The following is a 15917-nucleotide window of genomic DNA, read 5'->3' on the forward strand; positions in this document are numbered from 1 at the left end:
TGTGGGAGAGCAGTGTGCTAATCGACCTCTTCCAGAGTTCCTGCAAGCCCTGCTATAGTCAGCAGCAATGAGAATGCCCTAGGGCCACATGTCATTTTAGGTCTTCTGAGGGCTGGCAAGGGGACAGTACAGGGCTACCTCATCCTCGCATCCAGGGAAGGAAGGCACAGTACACACTGTCGTCACATGTGTGTACCCATGAGAAAACCACACAGCTAGGTTGAGGCTGCTGAGGCCACACCCTGAGTGTCAGGCCAGCCTTCCCACCATGCTGTTCTCTATCCCATTAGAGTCCTACAGGGGGTCTGGATAGCCTTGCCAAGTCCACCTGGTTACCCAGAAGTTCCTGGAACCACCCTAGAAGCTCCTGAGATCTGGACCAAGGAATTCCTGAGACTCCAGGAAACAGAAGAGCTGAGAAGTTGGGGTCAAAGGGAGGGATTCACTCTGTGTTCCAAATCTAGAATCCCAAAGCAGGTGCCCAGAATGTGGCCTGGCAACAGGGACAAGAGTGAAGCGGCTCTGTCCCTCTTGGCCTGGTCCGTGCCCCTACGGGGACAGGCAGGCCCTGCTTTCACCACAGCAACATGAGCCTTGGCGAAAAGACTAAAGTAGGTGTGTGTTTGGGGGCTGGGGGATTGGCTACACAGATAAGTAATAAACAGCCCCTTGCTCCCTGGGAGCAAGCAAGCAAGCAGATCTAGGGTGGGAAGTGACACTGGCCTTCCAAGGGAGAGAGACTATGTCTTATTCACCTCCTGTTGCAGAAGATCGACGTCTGTTAGAGGAACACACCAGAGTTTTAAATCAAATGTCAGAGTCTTATCCCCGGAGCATGAGGAATGCTGAAGGCACACCACTTCATCCCATGAGATCAGCCCCTAACTGGAGGTTCTCAAGCCTCTTTGATTACTATTCACAAACATCCACGCCCCAAAGGGGCAGAGTCACCAGTTAAATCTCATTCTCCATCCTGGCTAGGAAGTGGGCCAGGCTGGTTAATCCAGTACCCTGACCCTCTCCATGAGGCAAGGTGACTGGAAGGGGAGTCCTAGGCTGCAAGGAGCCTAGAACTGGAGTCTTTCAAGCTCTTCCCCAGGCCCACACCAGCCCCTAGGTCACAGAGCTGCTCCTCTTTACAGGTGAAGAAACTGTGGCCTCCATCAAATAGCCACTGCTAACAAGAAATGGGATGTTCCATTTCCCCAGCTCCGTCAGCTCCTGGGCATCTCCCACCAACCCTTCCCGCCATACCATCTGTGCTTTCCCAAGCACATCTTATGCTCTTGCCAGACCTAACTGCCTGAGTGCCCTCTTTGCGCTTTGGTCCATTTTCTCCTCTCTGTCCACAGTGCCCACCCCAGCTGTGCTCACATCCTTCAAGCTCTAGTTCAAATGTCACTTTGCCCATAAGCCTGTCTAACTCCAGCCCAGGTCATCTCTGAGGTCCCTCCAGAGGCCACCGGCATCCACGCTCAGGTTTGGGTTATATGAGCAGAGATGTTTCTCCCCTGTGGGGTGGTGAGTCAGTCCTGGGAGGGCAGGCCCAGTCCACTCCCACCTCAGCGCCAGGCTCTGGGGGAGCAAATGCTCAGTAAATATTTGTTTAATTGAATTTGGCCAAGAAGCCTCCTCCAGACAGAACCCAAGGCAGCAGGAGTGAGTCCCCAGGGCAGGGAAATCACTTGGGCAGGAGGGAGCCCATCAGGGGCTGGGCTGCCTCACCAAAACAGGCAGACCTCGCCTACCAGGCTGGTCCTTGAATCCTGAGACAGGGACTCCAGGGAACCCTGGTCGCAGCACTGCCTTCCCATCCTCTTCTCTCTTGTGACAGAGAACCCCAATTCTTGGCCTAGGCGGATTCCTGCCATCATCACCCAGGCAGGCTCAGCACCGCCCTGCAGACAGAGCCCCCTTGGATCTCCCGCAGGATATGGAGCCCCAGCTCAGAGGCCCTTACATCTCTCCCCCTAACACCCCCTAACACCCCCACCGCCTTTTAAGGGAAAAAAATATTGAGCCAGGAACATATCACAATCGCAGCAGGTCGATACTCATCTCTTGCTTTAAATGCCTCCAAGGAACCTGTTCTCTACAAGACCGATGACGGAAAACTGCGAGCCACTCGGCCCCGGGCCCAGGCCTCCGGGGCCCTCTCCTCCGTTTCAGCCAAGGCCACGCGTCGGCGCTCCAACCGCCCAGGGTCGCCTCCTCCCCGCTCCCCTGGGAGAGAGACCCCGCCTCAGAGCCTCTCCTGCAGGTCGTCTGGCCCCGTCTCCGCACCCGCGGCTGTTGGGGGGGGGGGGAGACACGGCATCCCTGGCAGCCCCTGCCCACCTCCCGGACCCGCAGCCGCCCCCTCCCTCCGGCTCCTCGGCCGAGTGGTGCCCCTTCCCAGCACCTGCCGGGCCTGCGGTCGCCCCCTGCCCACCTCACGGACATCTCCGTCCCGGTCGCCCACACCCCGGTCAGGCATCCCTTTCGCTGCTCCCCGGCGCCCCCAGCCCGGGCGGATCCCTAGCACAAAGGCCCGGGCGGGGCCCCGGGTGGGGGTGGGGTGGACGCCCCAGCCGCTCCCCCAGCACCCCAAGGTTCTGCCGCGCGCCGCGGCCGCGGGTCCGCTCACTTACCTCCGGGCCGCCGCACGGTGCATCGGCCGAGCTGCTCCGGGTGGGGCGGGGCGGGGCGGCGAGCGCGGGCCGCGGCGCCCTCGTTCCGCACTACGCGGGCGGCGGCACCCGCGCGGGGACGTGACCGGACCACGGGCGGCGCACACCCTCCGGCCGGCTTGGCTCCCTCCGCCCGCTCTCCCGCGCCGCCCGCCGCCCGCCGCCCGCCCGCGGGTCCACCCGCCCCGCGCCGCGCTGCCGCCGGCAGGGGGCGGAGCCGCGAGTGCAGCGCGTTGCCGGGCCAACCGCGGGCGGGGGTGCCGCGCGCCCGTCGGTGACCACGCGCTGGGCGCCACCGCCCCGCCACAAGCGCCGGCTCTCTTCTCATTGGGCAGGAGTGGCTGACGGATGCATGTGAGGTCCAATGGCAACGGGTAGGGGCGGGGCCGTGGCTCCGGCGCGCCGCAGTCCGGCACGCGCTGCCCGCACCGGCGTCTTTGGGAGTCTGCTGCGCTGAAGCCGCGGAGCTGACCCAGCGGGACCGCTTCTCGCAGAGCCGGAGACTGAGCCTAAGAGTGTCGGATGGCCCAGGCACCCTCCTCCAGCCGCTCGTCTCCCTGGGTTTGAATTCGAACGCAGTTCGGCACTTTATGAGCTCCGCGACCTTGGGCAGCCAACTGACCCCTCTGAGCCTGTTTTGCAAAGTGGGGCTAGTGGCACCGGCTTCTTTGAATTGTCTCGACAGTCCACTAGAACGCGTAAAAGGCTATGCAAACCCTTAAGGTATACACCGGTGAGGCTGGTGCAGCGATGGGAGGGACATTAGTCATCTTTGCTGCACATTCCCCCAGCGTGTAGGGGCTCTTCAGGGTCCCTGGCAATCCTGGCTACGGAAGATTGCCTTGAAAAGGAGGAGAGGGAGAAGGGCCCAGGATATGTCCCCCAGATCAGAGAGGTGGGAGGCAGCCGGCTCCGTTAAGACCAGGATCCCCCATTGCCGCCTTGGAGAAGCTGGTAGAAGGTAGAAGTCATCCCATGGCCAGCAAAATGCACCTGAGCCAGTCTGCCAAGTTTTGCTTTCAATTTCAGCGGGAGCCCATCTGTGGGCCTCAGAGCCAGGAGGGCCCTTCACTCCTGTGCTTAAAAGACTTTGGCCAGAGAGCCAAGATATTAATGCCTCTGTCTTTTCCATCATTATAAGCTGAATCTTTCTGTATTCTAGAGCATCCCTGGTAAAAATGTCAGATTCCCCCAGTTAACACCTTCCTTATCACTTTACATCCTCATGGGCACATTATAAGGATCACCCCACACTGGGCAGAAGCACTGGAATTGACCATTGACAGGGGCAGATTGCGTGGTCATCCTAGTCCAGGTTTGTGGTCAGAAGGCAGGGCTAGGGGTCTGGTTCGGCAGGCTGGGCACTGTGGCATTGCAAGATTATTCCATTACTGCTCTGGGAATGTTTCCTCTGCTGAGGATGAGATGAGAGACTGTTGAGATGGAGATGTTGAGATGGCAACTGTTGCACTACTTGCCCCCCACCCTCACCCCATGACTGACATACCCACCTGTGAATAAGTTACCTAAACTGTCAGGGACAGGACAGATGCTGGTGATGGGCATCGTGAGGCGAACCTAGACCTGGCACAGTGCTTGCTGGGGGGGGGGGCAGTGAGAACCAAAGGGAGGTGGCCAAAAATGGAGGGGGGCTTCTCTGGGTGTGTGCCTTCAACCCCCCTCTGACCACTCAGAGGCCAATGGCTGTGATACCAGTTAGATGGCAGGCACAGGCCCTGCCCTGGTGTGGATCAGAGGTGAGAGGGGGTAGGAGGGAAGCATGGACTGGGCTCTGTTGCCTGTACACCCTTGGGGTGGGGTTATTTCACCTGGATGAGCCTCAGTTTCCTTCCCTGTTAAGGGGGACTCTAGTAAAGGGTCCTTGGAGAGTGATTCTGAGGGGAAATACATGTGGGCACAGGATTAGAGAGGGGTAAGGGCAGTTTCTGTTGTAGGATCAAGGTCCGAATGGAGCTGTTTGCAGGGCAAGCCTAGAGGTCAGTGTAGGGTGACCCTCTACTGCAGTCCAGGGTGAGATTAGCAGCTAGCTCATGAAATAGCCTAAAAGGGCTTGCTGCTGCCTCCCTCACCTGAGTCTGGTGGCCACCAACGATCGCAATTCTTCATACAACAATCATTTACTTTGACCTCCTCTGCACAGGCACAGTTCTGGGATTTAGACCCCTGCCTGGTAGACCTTCCTGTCTGTGGGGCAATAATCCACCATTATAGTTGTGTTCAGCCTCATGGAGGAGACCCACTAGGGCCCTGGAGACATGTGGCAGGGGGAGAACTGGGCACTGGGAGACACCAGGATGGAGGTGGCCTATGACCTGGGGCAGCGGAGAAGCATGTTTCAAGGTGGGAAATGCACTGGATGTGATGGAGCCATGATGCCTGCAGGAACCCATGGAAGCTCAGCTGGAGTGGGTTGGAGCCAACAAGCAGGTGTGGGTGCCAGAATACAGGGCTGGAGTGGGGACAGTCACACCAGGCTAGTGGCCCTTCTGTGAGATTGGGGATGTCAGCCTAAGAACCAAACCTAAGAGTTTTAGGATTAGTTTTTTTAAATTTGGGAAGGAGGATGACAAGTTTTGCTTCATATTTGTTTGCTGTATGTGTGGTCCCATTAATGTACATTGTCCTAATATACAGAATCAAGTAACAAAATGTCAACTAGTCAGCCCTCAGAAAATAAGAAAGCAGAGATTCTCCATGAAGCCAAGTTCAGTTTAGAGTTGTAGAATCACTGAGTGACAGCAGGTGTCTGGCTGCAGACAAGATAGAGGGATGGAGTGGGGGGCAGAGTGGGGAGGGCGGGGGCCATACAGGAGGCCCACATGATAGGAGATGCTGGAGGAAGGATGGTGCTTGCTAAGCAGATGGTGGACCAGTGGGAGAGGTGGCTGGGAACCAGCGAGTAGAGGGTCCTGGTACCTTGGGAATAGAGTGTCTTGAGAGGTGAGATGGGGTCAGCCACATCATATGCTATGAGAGGCCACATAAGCTAAGGACAGGGATGTGTCCCCAGGAGCAGAGATAGGCACAGGAAGGGGGTGTGTTGGCATGCCACCAATTCAGGGAATGGGGGCCACATGATCCTAACCTTGGGTGGGTGGGTTGCAATGAGGTTTGGATGCTCTGGGGCAGGGGCTGGCACTCTGTCCTCAGTCCTTATTAGCCAGGAAAACAGGACCAGGAGACAACAGTTGGGACCCTTTTGATGGAAAGAGGAAGGCCCTGTTCATTGAGCCTCATACTTCACCAATCCAGCAGGGACAGATGGCCGAGCGGCCTCTCTAGGTGCTATCAGGCTATCCTCCAGGAAATGACCAAACCTCAACCACAGGGCATTTTGTGCCCTGGGCATCATGTCCCTTCAATTCCAGAGGGATTGGTGGAGCTTTCTTGGCCATCAGCCAATGAATCCATCCTGATGCACCAGCCATGCCAGACCCAGGGCCTTCCCCAAGTACATATACCTCATACCTTTGCCCTGCTGCCCCATGGATTCCAGCCTGCCTGGGCCTCTCTTCCTGCATGTTCAGAATCCCTAGGACCCTGGAATTCCCCATCTACTTGAGTACGAACCTGTGTTGTCATGACGGGTCCTGGCCGACTGCCATTTGTCTCCCCACTACCCAAGGATGGGGGTGGTGGCTTCTTGCTCATCTCTCGATGCCCATAGCACCATCCTCTCTGGCTCTTCTCCCAGCTTGACCTGCTCTCCTAAGCCCCGCTGACCAATTCTCAGGCTGTGGCAGGAGCAACGGGTTTCTCCACTTTGTTTCCTTGGGGTCTGTGCAGCCCCCCAACCCCAATTTGAACAAGCCATTGCAGATCTGGGTTAGTTATAAATAGCCAGGCCTGCAACTCTCCTTTTAGCTGAAAAGCAAAGTGAACGAGTAGAGAGGCACACCCGGCACGCGTTTTATTTTTAATCTTCTCCCTCTGTCTCAGAATGAACTTGGGTCCTGGTGCTCAGCATTTCTAGGAGTGGAAGCCCAAGACAAATGCCTGCGGGGAAAAAAACCCCAAAGTAGCCCAGGGCCCTAGCTTTACCCCGGTCTGCTGTGTGACCTCAGGCACTTGAATTGCTTCTCTGGGCCTTGGTTTCCTCACCTAGGGAGGGAGCAGTGGAGGTGATGGCCTCCAGCAGTTTGACTTCAACTCTTCCTCACGCTCCTCCTCTGAGCCTGTGCCCAGCAACACCTATGGGAGGAGGGAGTCTCTGGAAAGCCCAGATCCAGGTGCAAGTGAAGCCACAATCAAGCTCCAGTTTGATGATGCACAAATTCCTCATCCCCAGGCCTTTGCTCAGGTGTCCCCCAGCTAGGAAATTTCTTCCTCTATGCAAAATCCTTCCAGGCAGCAAAATCCTTGGCAAGTCCAACTGTCATCTGCCTGCAGTGAGTTGGGGAGGAGCTGTCTGGGTCAAGTTGTGGTAGAGTCGGACCCAGTGGCTGGGGGAGGTAGGGAGCCTGTGGGGCAGGTGCCCCAGTGGGCAGTGGAGTTAGAGCAGAAGGCCAGGTGTGTGGTCTGGCTGGGGCCTGATGGGGAGGGTGAGGCTGAAGGGGAGAGAGGGGCTGTGTTCCCGCAGGGCAAGGGTGGTTCAGCTTTTGTCTTTGCATCCCACTCCTCACATGCCTTTGCTTGTAACTGGGTCTCAATGGTGGTGGAATTCCTTATGATGCTAGGTCCAGATGTTCTGGGTTTATGTGATAGTCCCTTCCAGGGAGCATGCTCCCACCAATCATTACCCCTTGGCATTGCTCAACTCCTTGCCGGCTAGGCTGGTTTGCATATCGAGGAAAACAGGCTCCGGGAGGTTAGGTAACTTGTCTAAGATCACACAGCAGGATACATTAAGGAGACCAAGCCTGGCATTTTTTGAAATCTGCGTGTATTGAATTTTAAAAAGTGCAGTGCTCTTAAAGCAACGGGTAGCTGCTCTTCCTGTGTTGTGAATGCCCTGAGAACAAATGTGGCAGAGCTGGTTGCTGTACTGGGACACCCCAATGAGAAGCTGGTCAGGGGCAGAGGGAGCCACTGGACATGCATCTATGCCCCTCCACCTCCCTCACCCTGGGGCACCTGCCATTTGATGTCCTCAGGAAGTGAGGGAGGAAGGTGGAGTGATGTCTTCAAAGAGGAAATCCCTGGTGCTAATTGGCACTTAGAGACCTTTAGGCTAATTAACCTGTTGATTTGTCTCTCTAGAGTAAATTAGAGGGTTTAGCTGGGGAGGTGGAAGAGAGAGATGTTGCTGATGGCCACCTCCATGGGGGCTATATATACTCGGTCTCTCAGTGGGTGGTGTGGGCCACTGGGGAGTCCAGGAAGAGGGCGGGATGGGGGGAGCAGCACCGGGAAGAGGGAGTGTGCCCTCCCCAGCATCGCCCTGCTCACTCCCCAGGGAGCAGTTCTGAACACAGGGGAGCTGAGCCCCTCAGGAGTGCTGCCTGGACCTGGTTCTGGGTTCCCCTCGGACATCCCTCAGGAGGGAGAAGGAACTGAATGGAGGGAAGTGGAACCCATTCTTGAGGAGCCTCGCCTCCCCACCTTCTCCTAGTCCTGGTGTTCCAGCCACGCTGCTATGTAGAGCCCCCCTTCCTGCGTTTTTTTTTTTTTTCTTTTAGATATTTTTAATTTGACAGAGAAAGAGAGAGGTCACAGGTAGTCAGAGAGGCAGGCAGAGGGAGAGGGGCAAACAGACTCCCTGCTAAGCAGAGAGCTCGATGCGGGGCTCCATCCCAGGACCCTGGGATCATGACTTGAGCCGAAGGCAGAGGCTTTAACCCACTGAGCCACCCAGGTGCCCCTCCTGTGGGTTTTTTAGACCCCCTTGGCCAGAGTCTATGGATTTCCTGCTACCTCTGGTTGGAGGCACAGCTCTTTTTTGTATATAAGATGGTGGCCTGTTCATTTGTGCCTCAGATTTGATTCCAAGCTTTTTCCTTTCCCCAAGGGCTGGCCAGATTGATCTGGGGTTTCTAGTGGCTTAGAGATGTAGGTAGGAAGGAGGAGGTTGGCTGTTCCCCCCACCTTCCTTCTTGTGCAAGGTAGTTCCTCCTATGCCTGGGCCCTGCAGGGATGGCTGCTGCTTCTCAGGCTCCTGAGCACCTGTTGAAGGCTGATGCTCCCCCCCCCCACGCCCCCCAGTTACAGGTGACCAAAGGATGGCACTTTTGGGGGTCCTCCAGGGCTGTGTGGTATCCACCCTAGCTTGTCATCCCCAGACTCTTGCTAGCTGCTCAGGGGTCTGGCAGCCAGGGGCATTTGCGAATCTCCTCTCCCCTATCAGCTCTGCAGGCCTTGCCTCCCCGCTCTTGCTGCCCAGAATGGGTTGGGGTGACTGGCCCAGCCTCAGTGCCCTTTCCCATCGTGTAGGAGCCCAGGGCATTGTCAACAGTGGCCTGATCCCCTCCCTGGTGTGGAAGCTGCAGAGGGAGGAGGAAGAGATCCAAGGGCTTCTCCTGGACACACTGGCCGCCTGCCTGATGGTGGATGCCACCGAGGCGCTGAGTAGCGGTGTGGTGCCCTTCTTGAAGCAGAAGCTCCTCAGTGCCAACAATGACATTCGCAGCAAAGCTGCCCGCACGCTCATTGCAGTCAGGTGAGCCTGGGTCCGCACGGATGGAGTGGGGAGGGCAGGGGTGGCCAGCCTGGAGCCTTTTGCTTAGGCTCAGAGAAGGCACCTGAGCTGCCTTCCAGCCCCCCAGGGAGCCAGCCTGCCCCAGAGCTCCCTGTCCCCTGGGGTAGGAGCACTGTCCTATTGGCCTGTGAGCTTACCACTCACGGTTCCATATCCCCAGAAGAAGGCCCCAGTCCTGGGCAAAGCAAGATGGTTTGTCCCCCCTCCTTGTGAGGAAGGCAAGCACAGAAGTGTGGTGATGTTCGAAGTTACTAAGTTGTCTATAGATGCCAGTCATTATCTACAAGCAGTTCTCTTGCAAGGGGGGTGATTACCTTTTATAGGTAAGGACACGGAGGGCATATGTGTCCAGTCGTTGGTGACCCAGGGTCACACGGGATCAGAGTCTAAATCCTGGCCTGGAAACTGAGGGAGCACAACGCCTCAGAGAAGGGAGGGATGGGGGGCAGGGAGGACATATGTGTTCCCAAACAGAGAAGTTTTCTGAGGGCAGAGGTCCCTCATCCCCCCAAGTCTTTATCTTAGATATGGCCACTGCCTACATTCTGGCGCCTTGTGCCTCCCCTAGCCCTGACTGTCCCTCCAGCTGGCATTCTTTCTAGAGACCTGGGCCAGCATTTTGGCAGGTCTGGCCCCCGATCCAGACCCTGGGGAGCTTGTGAACGTGGAGATTCCGGAGCCCCATCCCAGATCGATCACCATCTGGACTTTGCTCAGAGGTCTTGCAGTGAAGCCTCTGAGGACCCTACCTGCTCTAGAAAGTGGTGACCTCCACCAGTCCTGCCTGTGTCTTTCACCATGCCCTCCTTTTCATATGTCACCCCTCAGGGGAGCTCCTGAAGACAGGGCTTTGCTCTGGTTGCTGGTGGAGAGCAGGGCTTTGAAACAGAGGAGCTTTGGTCCCCTGGGAGACAGACAGCAGTGTCTGGAGACATTTCTGGTTGTTCTAACTTGAGGGAGAAGGGCCCTCCTGGCATCGAGTTGGGGGAAGCCGGGGATGCTGGTCAGCATCCCACAACACATGGGACTGCCACCACCACAAAGAATCATCCAGCCCCACGGTCAGTTGTGCTCTTGTCTCCACATCCCTGACCAGGTCCCGCCAAGGTGCTCGTCAGCCCTGGCCGTGGGAATGAATGAACACATGGAATCCCTGCTGGCGCGGCCCAAGACTCTACATCTTTGATCAAGTTCCCAAAGGGAGCCCGTGGGGAGCCCAGCACATTCATTTTCACAGCTTCATACAGTGCCAGGATTAGAAGTGACTTACAGCGTCCTCTCCCCTGAGGGTGGCTCTGCACGGGTGTCTCCCTGGCAGCTCGCCACTTCCTGTGCCTTAGCCCATCTCTGGCAGCTCTGGCTCCTGCATGGAGTCAAAATGAGTGTCCCTGGGTCCTGCTGCTCCCCATCTTAGGGCCGGGAGAAACAAGTCTGGTTTCTTCTTCATGGGATACCTTAGGGCCAGTCTCCATCAGCCCCTGGCTCCTATGCAGTTTGGCCTTCGGTGGCCGCGGGCTGTGCTCCCAGGTTGTCCCAGCATGGGGGGAAGACCCAAACCTCACACCAGCACTTGCGCCCTGGTACCCCCGGGCCAGGCCCAGACCCCCAGGGGTGGTCCCAACACAAGTTCTCCTGCTGTCCCCTGGGGTGGTCCTAGGCTCCCCAGCCCCCTCCTCTTTGTCAAGTGAAATCACACAGCTGTCCCCTCTCTGGCCCAGCATTCCTCTGGACGGCAAGAACCAGGTGTGGCAGCATGACGTCATCCCCATTCTGGTGCACCTGCTGAAGGACAATGTGGAGGAGGTGCAGGCCAATGCTGCTGGGGCCCTCATGTATGCCATGGTCACCACCCAAGGTGAGGTGGCCAGCTGCATCCCCTGTGCAAGGGGGGGGGGTCACTGCAGCCTCCAGCATGCTGGCTGCCCCTGCGAGTTTTCCAGAACTCTCGTTTTGTGCTCAGCATCCCGGTAATGCCCTCTCCCTGCCCTACCAAAATACTTCCCCTGGTCTATTGTTGAAGTCTTTCACTTTTGGGCCAAGGCTCCACCCTCCCTCTTCTTCCTGGCCTCAGTAGGTCACCTACCTGTGGCCCTCCCTGGTCACTCCAGGGAGGGGACCTCTGTCCCCTCCTACCAGGCTATTCCCTGGGCCTGGAATTCCTGCCTCCAACCCAGGCCCCTTGTATGCCTCAATTCTGGGATGAATTATGTAGTTTGCCATCCTTGATTTGGTTATCCTGAGGCCTAAACAAATACTGGAACCCTTGCTTCCATGTTGTGTTTTGATCAAAATTACTTTTTTTTCAATGGGTAGGGGTGCGGAGCAAATAAGAGTATGAAATTACCTCTCCCACCTGGGGGCCCCCCCTGCCCCCAACCAGTCAGGCTTCCATGCTAAGTCATCCAATCCTGGCCACAGGAGCAGCTGGGGTTGTTTTCCCCACTTGGAGGCCAGGGTGGGTCATCCCATGTGACTGCTGAAAGCTCTCGGTCTTTCCCCATGCATACAATTGCCCACACCAGCCCTGTGCCCTGTGCCTTGTGCTTTCTTGATGTTCCATGGAGGACTGACTGGGTCTTTGATTCTCAATCAGCATACAGCATACAGCAAAGCTCCCCCAGAACTGGGGCTCTCATCCATTCCCCACTTGATGCTAATGGTGGAATTTGAAACGTACCAGAAGAGGAGAGGTTGGGGACTTCCCCACAGCCACAGCCCCCTTTCAACTGTGCAGTGAAGACACTGACTACCAAGGCAGGGGCTCCCCTTTTGTGTATATCCCTCTGGTGGGGAGTCTTCAGTGCAGTGTCTTGCTTGGGCTTTCTGCGGGAGCTCTTGGTGGACCAGAGCTCCCTGTGGGCCCAGACAACACCTGGAAATTGGGGATGTGAAGCCACTTTTCACTGAGCTGGCCCTCCAGCCAAGGGCCCCTATCCGCTGCCAGGTGCCAGGCCCTGTGCTGGGTGGTAGGGACCTAGACCCTGTATCTCAGCCTCCTGCAAACAGTTTGGGGGGAGTGGCAGAGGGTTGATGATCTAGAGGAGAAGCATAGCATGCAGCAGGCACAGGACAGGGGCCAAGCCTCCTCTGGGAGGGGCGTGGGTATTGACTTAAGGGACAGTGGAAATCAGCAGGGCCGAGGGTGGCTGTGCAGGTTCTAGCACACAGAGAATAGTACACTGAGCACGGCAGGAAACCGGAGAGTAGGGGGCAACTACCTGGCCTTTTAGCAGGCCAAGACAGCAGAAAGATGTCGAAAGTTCAGGAGGGGTGTCTCCTTTACTGAATAATGTCTGCATCCTCCACTAGACTGTAAGTACCAGGAGGGAAAGAACTCTGTGAGTTTTTGTGCCTGGAGCAGAGTAGGTGCTCAGGAAATACTTGCTGCATAAACAAACAATTGGATTTTAATTTTTGTGTTGCCTTAGAGAACTGGATTGCAGGACAGGCATCAGGGTGGGTGGGGAGAAGCCAGTTGAGGGGCAGGAATGAGGAGGCCAAGACTGGAGGCAGAAGAAGGTGTCACGGCCCGCACTGGAGTTAGGGAAGGTACCTCCCCGGAGGCTGCACAGGCCAGAGGCTAGAGTTGGGCTGGGGTGGGCGGAGGTGGAACAGGATGGTTCCCTGAGGAATGCCTGGTGTTGGTGGCCCACAGGAAAGTATGCCGCCTTGGACACAGAAGCCATCCACCCGCTCCTGAACCTGCTGTCCTCACCCTTGAGCAAGGCACGTTTGAATGCCACCAAGGCCCTCACCATGCTGGCTGAAGCTCCTGAGGGCCGCAAGTTCCTGCAGTCTCATGTGCCCATCTTCCGCACCCTCGAGGAGGACCCCAGTGAGGCAGTGCGGCGGGCAGCCCAGATCGCCATCAAAGTCATTGAGTGGAAACCCTGAGCCACTTGCTGGGCCAGACCTGATAAGCTGCTTGCCTGAATAAATGGGCTGAATCTCTTTATATTGGGTCTGAATGGCATTTTATGGTCCTAGAGTGTGGCCACATCTTCCCTCTCTCCTACAAAGTGGAAATACCCGGCCCTGAAGGACTGGGTCATGGTGGCCAGGCGAGAAGGCATGGGCTAAGTCCAAGGCCCAGGGATGGAAGGATGGCATACCAGCTCTCTGTTGCATCTAAGGGTCCCTTCAGAATGTAGAGAGCAGGGCTGGGCTTTCCAGGTACAAGGAGGAGCTAGGAGTTATATTGGGGGAAGGAACACAGCTGGATCTGGCCCACCCAGGCTTTAGATACTTGAGCGACCAGGCCCTTGGGTGTGGTTGGGCACTGCACTGCTTAGCCAGTTCTTCCCCCCTCTCTCAGGAGGGAAGGTTGAAGTGCAGCTCATGTGGGCTCTTTCAGGAGGAGTGTGAGTTGTATGAGGCCCCCTAGGCATGCGTGCCCAGGACAGGGATCTTCCCAGCAGCACAAAGATGTCATAAGGACAAGCTCGCAGCTGGCGGAAGCCAACCACTCCCTAGCCGCAGGGCAGCCCTCTTGCCAGCCTTCTACCTGAGCCTCCACCTGCCTCTCTTGTTCCCCAGATGAAACTAGCAAAGGAGGCTGGAGAGCTTGAAGGCACTGGAGGAGAAGCCAGGCTGCAGAGGGTAGGAGGCCTGGGTAACATTTAACCACCCTCAGACTTCCCTTCCTGGTCTGGCAGGATGATGGTTCTTAAACCAGTTCTGACTCCTATTGGAGAAACTGCAGGAGAGGAGCTCAGCTTCAAGGGAACTTTTTGAGGCTCCCTGCCTCAAACAAGGTTTTTCTCATTATAGCACCAACTGGCAGCCATATTTCCTATGGGACAGAGCATCCCAGGCTTATGGGATTCCCAGTCCTTCCAGAATAAACATCAGGAGAACCAGAACCCTCAAGCGAGCACCTTCTTATAGTTCTTTAATTGACTGGGGCCTTCACTTTCCTAGAAGAAACAGAGTTTGTGTCGCTGGAATTAGAGGATTAGCCCAAGGGGACTGGCTGCTGAGCCCAGCTGGTATTTCAAGGGAATATTCTCAAAATAGGCTCCCAAAGAGGAAACCTTTTCTCCTTCAGTAACACAGGTGGTTGAAGACCTTTACTTCCTCAGGGCCCCATTTCACTTCAACACATAGCATGCTGGTTCCACCTCTACTGCTTCACGGAAGGGCTCTGGCCAAGGCCACTGGCCAAGGTTACTGACCATCTTGCTACCAAGATCCTGTACTCTTTGTGCTTGGCCCATGCTGTGGCCCAGGTATGGATGTTCCCTTTCTTTAGTAGCTGTTTTGGGCCTCCTTCCAAGGCTCTTGCTGTGCTCTCTTAGGTCTCCTTTGTAAAATCCTCTCTCTCCACATGACCAGTAGTGTTCATGTTTCTCACAGCTCTGTCTAGGCCCTCTCTCCTCCTGTTCTCCCATACAATCTCACCTGCCTGGCTGTGGGCTCCCTCTACCAGGTTCCCTTCTTAACTAGGCCTGCCCACTGCTTTGTCTCCCCCAAATCTGGGTCTGTAGCCCCAGCCTCTCTCCTGAGTTCTGGATCCTTCTATCCAACTTAATGTCTACCCTTAAATTTCTCTAGGCAATGATTAAGAATCCTTCACAAATTCTTCTAAAAAATAGAAGGGGATGGGACACTTTCCAACTTATTCTGGGGTGAATTTTACCAAAATTAGTTGATACCCAAGCCAGACAAAGACATCATAAGAGAACTATAGACCAATATCCTTTATGAATAGAGACATAAAATCTTAATCAAATATGATCAAACCAAATCCAGCCACATTTAAAAAGCATTATACTGGGTCCCCTAGGTGGCTCAGTCATTAAGCATCTGCTTTTGGCTCAGGTTGTGATATCAGGGTCCTGGGATCAAGCCCTGCATCGGGATCCTTGCTCGGTGGGAAGCCTGCTTTTCCTTCTCCCTCTCCCCCTGCTTGTATTCCCTCTCTTGCTGTCTCTCTCTGTCAAATAAATAAAATCTTAAAAAAAATGAGCATTATATTCCATGACCAATGGAATTTATCCCAGGAATGCAAGGTTGGTTTAACATTTGAAACTGAATCAATGTAATATATATACACATACAATAAAGGATAGAAATCACATGATCATCTTAATAGATACAGAAAAAGCATTTGATGAAATCTGATATCCATTTCTTAAAAAAAAAAAAAAAAGAGAAAATCCAAAAAATCCAATATGGGGTAACTTTTGCAAAAAGTCTTAGCTACCATCATTCCCAATGGTGAGAGACTGGGTGCAGTCCCTTGAAGTTCAGAAACAAGACAAAAATGTCTGCTCTCACTACTTCAATTCAACATTGTACTGGCGGTTCTAGCCAAAGCAATTAGGCAAGAAAATGAAGTCAAAGGCATCCAGATTGGAAGGAAAAAAGTAAACCATCTCTTTTTGCAGATGATGGGAACTTATATATGGAAAATTCCAAGGTATACACTTAAAAGCTGTTAGAACTAGTAAACAACCTTAGCAAAGTTGACAAAGAAAACAACTCCATTTACAATAGCATTGAAAAGAATAAAATACCTAGGAATAAATTTAACAAGAGAAGTGCAAAATTTGGACACTGAAAACAAAACATTGTTGAAAGAAAGATATAAA

At 55.0% G+C, this 15917-nt stretch overlaps 2 protein-coding genes across 5 annotated transcripts in view; one reads left to right on the top strand and one right to left on the bottom strand.

The window, feature by feature from the left end:
* GNAZ (G protein subunit alpha z) overlaps positions 1-2853 on the bottom strand; it is a 50774-nt gene extending 47921 nt beyond the window's left edge. The window contains exon 1 of one of the 2 annotated variants that reach the window (XM_082697932.1): positions 2631-2853. The gene's annotated coding sequence lies outside the window, so the exon portion shown is untranslated. Of the gene's footprint in view, positions 1-2431; positions 2501-2630 lie in introns of those variants that run through there. The other variant, XM_082697933.1, reaches the window with a different exon arrangement.
* The window catches only part of RSPH14 (radial spoke head 14 homolog), a 79263-nt gene extending 65984 nt beyond the window's left edge, over positions 1-13279 (top strand). For all 3 annotated transcript variants that reach the window (XM_082697935.1, XM_082697934.1, XM_082697936.1), the window contains exons 5-7: positions 9060-9285; positions 11043-11179; positions 12980-13279. In XM_082697935.1, the coding sequence (XP_082554061.1) occupies positions 9060-9285; positions 11043-11179; positions 12980-13218 (602 nt within the window). In that variant the 3' untranslated portion in view covers positions 13219-13279. The remainder of the gene's footprint in view (positions 1-9059; positions 9286-11042; positions 11180-12979) is intronic.
* Positions 13280-15917: the final 2638 nt, after the last annotated feature.

The sequence above is a fragment of the Mustela nivalis genome (genome assembly GCF_964662115.1).
Source record: "Mustela nivalis genome assembly, chromosome: 14".
Taxonomy (NCBI): Eukaryota; Metazoa; Chordata; class Mammalia; order Carnivora; family Mustelidae; genus Mustela; species Mustela nivalis.